Source organism: Acyrthosiphon pisum, chromosome A2, assembly GCF_005508785.2.
Source record: "Acyrthosiphon pisum isolate AL4f chromosome A2, pea_aphid_22Mar2018_4r6ur, whole genome shotgun sequence".
NCBI lineage: Eukaryota > Metazoa > Arthropoda > Insecta > Hemiptera > Aphididae > Acyrthosiphon > Acyrthosiphon pisum.
The window spans coordinates 32,796,308-32,804,552 of NC_042495.1; the positions used below are offsets into that span (position 1 = coordinate 32,796,308).

General features: G+C 27.8%; 2 protein-coding genes and 1 long non-coding RNA gene across 3 annotated transcripts in view; 2 read left to right on the top strand and 1 right to left on the bottom strand.

Moving 5' to 3' along the window:
• LOC100575507 overlaps positions 1–4,437 on the top strand; it is a 5,667-nt gene extending 1,230 nt beyond the window's left edge. Inside the window, exons 4-12 of the mRNA XM_016800797.2 lie at positions 3,149–3,244; positions 3,315–3,409; positions 3,487–3,577; positions 3,648–3,742; positions 3,823–3,855; positions 3,936–4,023; positions 4,094–4,189; positions 4,248–4,344; positions 4,425–4,437. Of these exons, the coding sequence (XP_016656286.1) occupies positions 3,149–3,244; positions 3,315–3,409; positions 3,487–3,577; positions 3,648–3,742; positions 3,823–3,855; positions 3,936–4,023; positions 4,094–4,189; positions 4,248–4,254 (601 nt within the window). The 3' untranslated portion in view covers positions 4,255–4,344; positions 4,425–4,437. The remainder of the gene's footprint in view (positions 1–3,148; positions 3,245–3,314; positions 3,410–3,486; positions 3,578–3,647; positions 3,743–3,822; positions 3,856–3,935; positions 4,024–4,093; positions 4,190–4,247; positions 4,345–4,424) is intronic.
• On the bottom strand, positions 547–3,105 carry LOC107882458. Its single transcript, XM_016800805.2, has 6 exons — positions 2,312–3,105; positions 1,586–1,672; positions 1,402–1,488; positions 1,218–1,304; positions 1,033–1,119; positions 547–935 (listed from the first exon to the last, which is right to left on the bottom strand). The coding sequence occupies exons 1-6, from the start codon at positions 2,562–2,564 to the stop codon at positions 733–735; spliced, it is 804 nt and encodes a 267-aa protein (XP_016656294.1). The 5' UTR covers positions 2,565–3,105; the 3' UTR covers positions 547–732.
• A 139-nt stretch (positions 4,438–4,576) lies between the features above and the next one.
• Positions 4,577–5,051, top strand: LOC115034035. Its single transcript, XR_003839391.1, has 4 exons — positions 4,577–4,625; positions 4,696–4,796; positions 4,863–4,959; positions 5,040–5,051. It is a non-coding gene; the product is annotated as an uncharacterized LOC115034035 (long non-coding RNA).
• Positions 5,052–8,245: the final 3,194 nt, after the last annotated feature.

Genomic DNA, 8,245 nt, shown 5'->3' on the forward strand with positions numbered 1-8,245 from the left:
AATAATAAAATCTTTTTATTACTCGGGACGTTTTTAAATGATTAAAATAACAATGTACCTAATTATTCCTTTAAATATCGTAAATTATTTAAAAGTTTCTAAGACGCGTAATTATTTATATTAATTGAATTGTTTCATTTTATTGACTTTCAATATAAAAATTAAGAATTAAATTAGTTGTATTTTAATTTTAAAACATTAGGTACTTAACAATATCAGCTAACTAACTTATATAGTAAATTAGTAACATTCGAAAAAATACTTATTTTTGTTTTTTTTTTTAAATTCATAAATATACTTGTTTGTCTTAGATTTTAAATCTGTTCATCGAAAATTAGCATTAGTTTTATCTTTTGAAGTGTATTAAAACTAAGCTGATGTAAGTTAACGTCTTTATGCACTTGTGCATATATTTAAAAATTATAATACTAATGATGGTTATTCTACGGTTGAGAATTATTGTAAGTTCAATGAATAATACTAGGTACATACATCATTTTTAACATTTATTAAGAATATAATAAATTATATTATATTATACTGTCTTTATAATATACATAACAGATAATCGACAAATAATGTGCACACTTATAATACCTGTATACAATCTATAACAAATAAACAATAAGTCTATTTCTGAATAGAGAATACAAAACATAGTCGACAGACAAAATAAGTCATCCAGCAGTGACATTTTTTGGAAAGGATTGTTGTTAGATTACCGATATTTGCTCAATTTATAGAATATGTAAATGTATGCATTTTAATATTTATTTTTTTTTGTTGTATCTCTAGTTTAAGGTAACTGCAAGGTGTTCCAGACGCTGTGCAAGGAATTTTTGAATGGAACCTAATGTGTTTTGAAATATGTATTGAAATACATTCTACATTTGATGCATCAACAGATTCATTATTCTCTGGGTATGTAGATCCTCCTTAAATAAAACAACAGTAATTTAGTATAAAACTACAAAACATAAAAAATATAAAATAAACAAATAAAAATGAATTGACAATTTAAATATTACATACCAGCAGACCGAGTAAAATCATTTATTGAAATACATTCTACATTTGATGCATCAACAGATTCATTATTCTCTGGGCATGTAGATCCTCCTTAAATAAAACAACAGTAATTTAGTATAAAACTACAAAACATAAAAAAATATAAAATAAACAAATAAAAATGAATTGACAATTTAAATATTACATACCAGCAGACTGAGTAAAATCATTTATCGAAATACATTCTACATTTGATGCATCAACAGATTCATTATTCTCTGGGCATGTAGATCCTCCTTAAATAAAACAACAGTAATTTAGTATAAAACTACGAAACATAAAAAATATAAAATAAACAAATAAAAATGAATTGACAATTTAAATATTACATACCAGCAGACCGAGTAAAATCATTTATTGAAATACATTCTACATTTGATGCATCAACAGATTCATTATTCTCTGGGTATGTAGATCCTCCTTAAATAAAACAACAGTAATTTAGTATAAAACTACAAAACATAAAAAATATAAAATAAACAAATAAAAATGAATTGACAATTTAAATATTACATACCAGCAGACCGAGTAAAATCATTTATTGAAATACATTCTACATTTGATGCATCAACAGATTCATTATTCTCTGGGCATGTAGATCCTCCTTAAATGTAACAACAGTAATTTAGTATAAAACTACAAAACATAAAAAAATATAAAATAAACAAATAAAAATGAATTGACAATTTAAATATTACATACCAGCAGACTGAGTAAAATCATTAATTGAAAATTAATTATTTGTAACTAATTTAGGTAATAATATTTAATTAAGGTTTACATTTAGACATTTATTTTAGGTTAATACATACCTAATATATTATGATTCAATATTTTATTATTTAAAAGTTAAAATATGTATGTATGTATTTAATAGAGAACAGAAAATGGCACAAATTAAATATAGTGCATCTAAGTATTGAAAATTGAACTACCTATTTAAAATTAGTTTTATATTTTTAATCCTGTATTGGAAATGCATTTTTCATAATATAAAATAAAATTTAAGTTAAGTAGGTATTTTGTATTTCAATTACATAACTACATAAGTGATAGTTACATAAATGATAAGTAGAGCAAAGGACTTATAGCTTTAAAAAAGCACTAAATATGCATTATGCAAGCACTTAACATTTTTTAATATTTCTGTAATTTTTAAAATGTAATACTTACCAATAATTCAGTTAAAAACAGAGTAAAATTGTGTAAATATAACTTAGGTATAAGTATAATAGGTACTTACTTAAATGAGGTGAAAAAAAAGATTTGATATCTTTCGTTTTTCTAGCGCTATTTTTAAGGTTTTTCAATTTACAAGCATTTAAATGCCTGTTCCAGTTTGTCAAGTTCATTGACGTCTTAATCTTACCACACGCACATTTTGTTTCATCCATAGTATATATTTTAAAATGTAAAAGTATAATATGGGTAACGTGGGTAAAATGATGAACTTCAAAAATCTTAAAACAAGTACAGTTCTGCGGATTACGATTCATAAATCACGCTGCCTAGCTTAGTGCCTGCCGGTAGACATACAAGATACAACAAATAACTAAATAAGAATCCAACACATTCACTCGTATTTTCTGATCCGCCAATGAACACGAAGTGGACTATCAAAATACCAAGCAGATATCGGAAAATTATAAAAATATTCAGACTATTTATAAATATCCGTACGTTCCCCAATACCCGTATAATATACTATGACATATACATTATAAACAATAAAATTATTAACCATATTAGATAACATCCAAGTAACAACTATTTTATATAATAATAACCTACTATTATCACTAACGTCTTTTATCGATAATTTCTTTAAATTAATAAATATATTATTTATATTCAATTCTTGGGTTTTTGTCACTGTACGACTACACTGAGTACACATACAATAATAATATACAACTGAACATTATACTTCTAATTTAATTACAAATTACAAACCTTTAAAAATACTTCAAGTTACCTTTTCCAAGTTCCAACCATAGGACACCCACCCACCCATAAAATTTCTGTGAATCACGTGATTCAAATTTACCTCCTTCGAGCCGCCACTGTTATATTGTATTAGGTGTTTGAGCATTGTGGACCGTTTTTGTCAGATCGACGGTTGGCGAAGGTTATTCGCCATCATCATCTATCACACGTTTTGTGTCTTGTGTATGCTGTAAGTATAAACTCTCCTCTTATAAATTGTAATGTTAAATGTTACATTAATTAATATTATATTGTATTAGGCGTTTGAGCATTGTGCAACGTTTTGTCAACTTAACGGTTGTCGAAGGTTATTCGCCATCATCATATACCACACGTTGTGTATCTTGTGTATGCTGTAAGTATGAACTCTCTTCTTATAAAATGTAGTGTTAAATGTTACATTTATTAAATATATATTTTATTTCATTTTAGTAGTCATTGTTCAACGTTTTTGTCAGATCGACAGTTGTCGAAGGTTATTTGCCATCATCATATACCACACTTTGTGTGACTTATGTATGCTGTAAGTGTGAACTCTTCTCTTATAAATTGTAATGTTAAATGTTAAATTAATTAATATTATATTGTTTTAGGAGTTTGAGCATTGTGCAAGGTTTTGTCAGCTTAACAGTTGTCAAAGGTTATTCGCCATCATCATATACCACACGTTGTGTGTCTTGTGTTTGCTGTAAGTATGAACTCTCTTCTTATAAAATGTAGTGTTAAATGTTACATTAATTAAATATATATTTTATTTCATTTTATTAGGCATTGTCCAACGTTGTGTGTCTTGTGTATGCTGTAAGAATAAACTCTCTTCTTATAAAATGTAATGTTAAATGTTACATTAATTAAATATATATTTTATTTCATTTTATTAGTCATTGTTCAACGTTTTAGTCAGATTGACAGTTGTCGAAGGTTATTCGCCATCATCATCTACCACACGTTGTGTGTCTTGTTTATGCTGTAAGTATAAACTCTCCTCTTATAAATTGTAACGTTAAATGTTACATTAATTAATATTATATTGTATTAGGAGTTTGAGCGTTTTACAACGTATTTGTCAGATCGACAGTTGTCGAAGGTTATTCGCCATCATCATCTACCACACGTTGTGTGTCTTATGTATGCTGTATGTAAGAATTATCCTCTTATACAATATAATGTTATATTTTATTTCATTTTATTAGGTGTTAGTGCATAGTGCAATCGTTTATGTCAGATCGACAGTTGTCGAAGGTTATTTGCCATCATCATCTACCACACTTTGTGTGTCTTGTGTATGCTGTAAGTATGAACTCTCTTCTTATAAAATATAGTGTTAAATGTTACATTAATTAAATATATATTTTATTTCATTTTATTAGGCATTGTCCAACGTTGTGTGTCTTGTGTATGCTGTAAGAATAAACTCTCTTCTTATAAAATGTAATGTTAAATGTTACATTAATTAAATATATATTTTATTTCATTTTATTAGTCATTGTTCAACGTTTTTGTCTGATCAACAGTTGTAGAACTTAAGTCACCATCATTATCTACCACACGTTCCGTGTCTTGTGTATGCTGTAAGTATAAACTCTCCTCTTATGAATTGTAATGTTAAATGTTACATTAATTAATATTATATTGTATTAGGCGTTTGAGCGTTGTACAACGTATTTTGTCAGATCGACAGTTGTCGAAGGTTATTCGCCATCATCATCTACCACACGTTGTGTGTCTTGTGTATGCTATAAGTGTGAACTCTTCTCTTATAAATTGTAATGTTAAATGTTAATTTAATTAATATTATATTGCTATAGGCTTTTGAGCATTGTGCAACGTATTTTGTCAGATCGACAGTTGTAGAACTTAAGTCACCATCATCATCTACCACACGTTCCGTGTCTTGTGTATGCCGTAAGTATGAACTCTCTTCTTATAAAATATAGTGTTAAATGTTACATTAATTAAATATATATTTTATTTCATTTTATTAGGCATTGTCCAACGTTGTGTGTCTTGTGTATGCTGTAAGTATAAACTCTCCTCTTATAAATTGTAATGTTAAATGTTACATTAATTAATATTATATTGTATTAGGCGTTTGAGCGTTGTACAACGTATTTTGTCAGATCGACAGTTGTCGAAGGTTATTCGCCATCATCATCTACCACACGTTGTGTGTCTTGTGTATGCTATAAGTGTGAACTCTTCTCTTATAAATTGTAATGTTAAATGTTAATTTAATTAATATTATATTGCTATAGGCGTTTGAGCATTGTGCAACGTATTTTGTCACATCGACAGTTGTAGAACTTAAGTCACCATCATCATCTACCACACGTTCCGTGTCTTGTGTATGCCGTAAGTATGATTTCTCTTCTTATAAAATATAGTGTTAAATGTTACATTAATTAAATATATATTTTATTTCATTTTATTAGGCATTGTCCAACGTTGTGTGTCTTGTGTATGCTGTAAGTATAAACTCTCTTCTTATAAATTGTAATGTTAAATGTTACATTAATTAATATTATATTGTATTAGGCGTTTGAGCGTTGTACAACGTATTTGTCAGATCGACAGTTGTCGAAGGTTATTCACCATCATCATCTACCACACGTTGTGTGTCTTGTGTATGCTGTATGTATGAATTATCCTGTTATACAATATAATGTTATATTTTATTTTATTTTATTAGGTGTTAGTGCATAGTGCAATCGTTTTTGTCAGATCGACTGTTGTCGTAGGTTATTTGCCATCATCATATACCACACGTTGTGTGTCTTGTGTATGCTGTAAGTATGAACTTTCTTCTTATAAAATGTAATGTTAAATGTTACATTAATTAAATATATATTTTATTTCATTTTATTAGGCATTGTCCAACGTTGTGTGTCTTGTGTATGCTGTAAGTATAAACTCTCTCCTTTTAATATGTAATGTTAAATGTTACATTAATTAATGTTATATTGTATTAGGCGTTTGAGCATTTTGCCACGTTTTTGTCAGATTGACGGTTGTCGAAGTTTATTCGCTGTCATAATCTACTACACATTGCGCTTTTTGTGTATGCTGTAAGTATGAACTCCCTTTTATTTAATGTAATGTATATTTATTAAATATATATTTTATTTCATTTTATTAGTCATTGTTCGACGTTTTTGTCAGATCGACAGTTGTCGAAGGTTATTCGTCAGATCATCTACCACACGTTGTGTGTCTTGTGTATGCTGTAAGTAAGAATTATCCTCTTATACAATATAATGTTATATTTTATTTCATTTTATTAGGTGTTAGTGCATTGTGCAATCGTTTTTGTCAGGTCTTTGGTTGTTAACAGAAACATTGTGTTTGTGGTGTATTACTTGTGTAGTATCTGATGTGCACAACACTGTTGTGTTTGTCTGTCCTTCCTGCCGGTTGTTTGTAAGCTGTTTATGGTTGGTTGCATGTGCACGAACGTCGGCAACAAGTAACAACTACTAATTACATAATCGACCGTCATATATATTATTTAATATTTATGCCTGTTCACTTATCAACTTCGGGTCATCATCTACTTCCAACTCTTCCAAATCCGGATTATAAAGGTCAGACATAATAACTACCTTTTTTTTATTTGTTTTTGGCAAATGCAATTGTCGTAATTAGTGTGGTAATAGTATTGAATAATATTTGGGTAATATTTTAAGTAACTCCTATGTTTTAAAAGTATTTGAGTATCTATTACTCATTTGAAGTAATCTTGATATACAAAACAAAATTCTTCTTACCTATTTCTGAAATAATTTTTATTGCATTTTAAAAACATGATTAAATTATGAAAAACAAATTTTGTTCAAAAATTAAAACACAGAATGTGCAAAATCACAACATGCCTCTTTAACTTCTTGTAACTTCAAGAAATCAGCAGCCGGTAATAAAACCTTGGGAATTATAAACAATTTAAATGATTTTGTTAAATATAATAAAAGCAAACGTTATCTATTGCTGTATTATTACTTGAATGTTTTTTCAGTGATCAAAATTTCTCTGGAGTAAATAAAGTTTACTAAAAGTTGTAAACAGTCATGCAAGTTCTTTTTTTTGATGATAGTATCACCACTAATACTGAACACTATACAGAGAACTATATTGTGTATTTGAATATCCCATTCCGTCGTCAATCGTCGTCGAGAATAATGATAACCATTTTCTAAGTAAATAGGTAGTACTAATATGTAATAATATTTTGGTGTACATACTTACGCGAAAACTGTAGGTTCTTAAATACTGTAACCATGTGAGACCTATTAATGTATCTTTTTTGTTTATGCCAGATATCTCTTTTACGGACATTAAAATTTGTTAATTAAAAAATTAAATTAAAGCGTTCTTTATTATATGAACAACACAATATAATTTTTATTTTTACATATTTTTACCATTTCCTAAAAGACAGGATAATCATGTTTGTGGGATCTATATATCTCTCCACCATAAATTTATTTCCATGACAAATATAATATAGGTATAGGTACTTTAAAATGTAATTATATTAATTTGTCATGGATATCACCATGGTTGTTCTCCAGTGTTAAGGTGTATGTGCTTCGTATATTCTTTTAGAGTTGCTTTAGAAATAAAAATTTCATCACAGATGTCACATTTCAAAGGGTATACTCCAGTGTGTTTTATGGTATTGCTTTTTTAAAAGACTTTCTTTCTCTAACAAAATCTTTGATTGCAAATATCACATTTAAATGTTTTTTCCATATTGTGTTTTCTTGTGTAGGAAAATTGTTTCAAAATTTAGGAAAAAATTACATATTTTTGTAATATTACCCTAAAAGTGTATTTTCTCACTTGGAATTTGTCGAAGAATCAATATTTGCTATTCTTGATAACAAGAAGTAGAAAGTTAATAAGTTAATACGTTTAAATATTTAATGTTTGAGATTTTTAAACTTAAGGCAATATTCAAAAAGAAGCATTTATTTCTCATTTTTATTCTTTGTTGAATATCAATTTAACATTCATTCTTCTGTGTTACAATTGTGCCCAGGTATTTGAAATCTTCCACTTTTTTGAAATCATACTGACCCACTGTTATGGTTTTGGTTTCAGGAAAATTATCTAGTTCCCTACTAATTTTCATGTATTGCGTTTTCTCCATGTTGATATGTAGCCCTATCTTTTTTGCCGTTTCTATTAACCTGTC

What these genes read in the sequence shown, in the direction of transcription:
- LOC107882458 (XM_016800805.2), bottom strand. Translation starts at nt 2,564, where the DNA reads ATGAATCGTAATCCGCAGAACTGTACTTGTTTTAAGATTTTTGAAGTT. An exon ending in TGATTTTACTCAGTCTGCTG is followed by an intron (nt 1,120 to 1,217) that starts GTATGTAATATT and finishes GTTTTATTTAAG; the next exon opens with GAGGATCTACATGCCCAGAG. An exon ending in TGATTTTACTCGGTCTGCTG is followed by an intron (nt 936 to 1,032) that starts GTATGTAATATT and finishes GTTTTATTTAAG; the next exon opens with GAGGATCTACATACCCAGAG.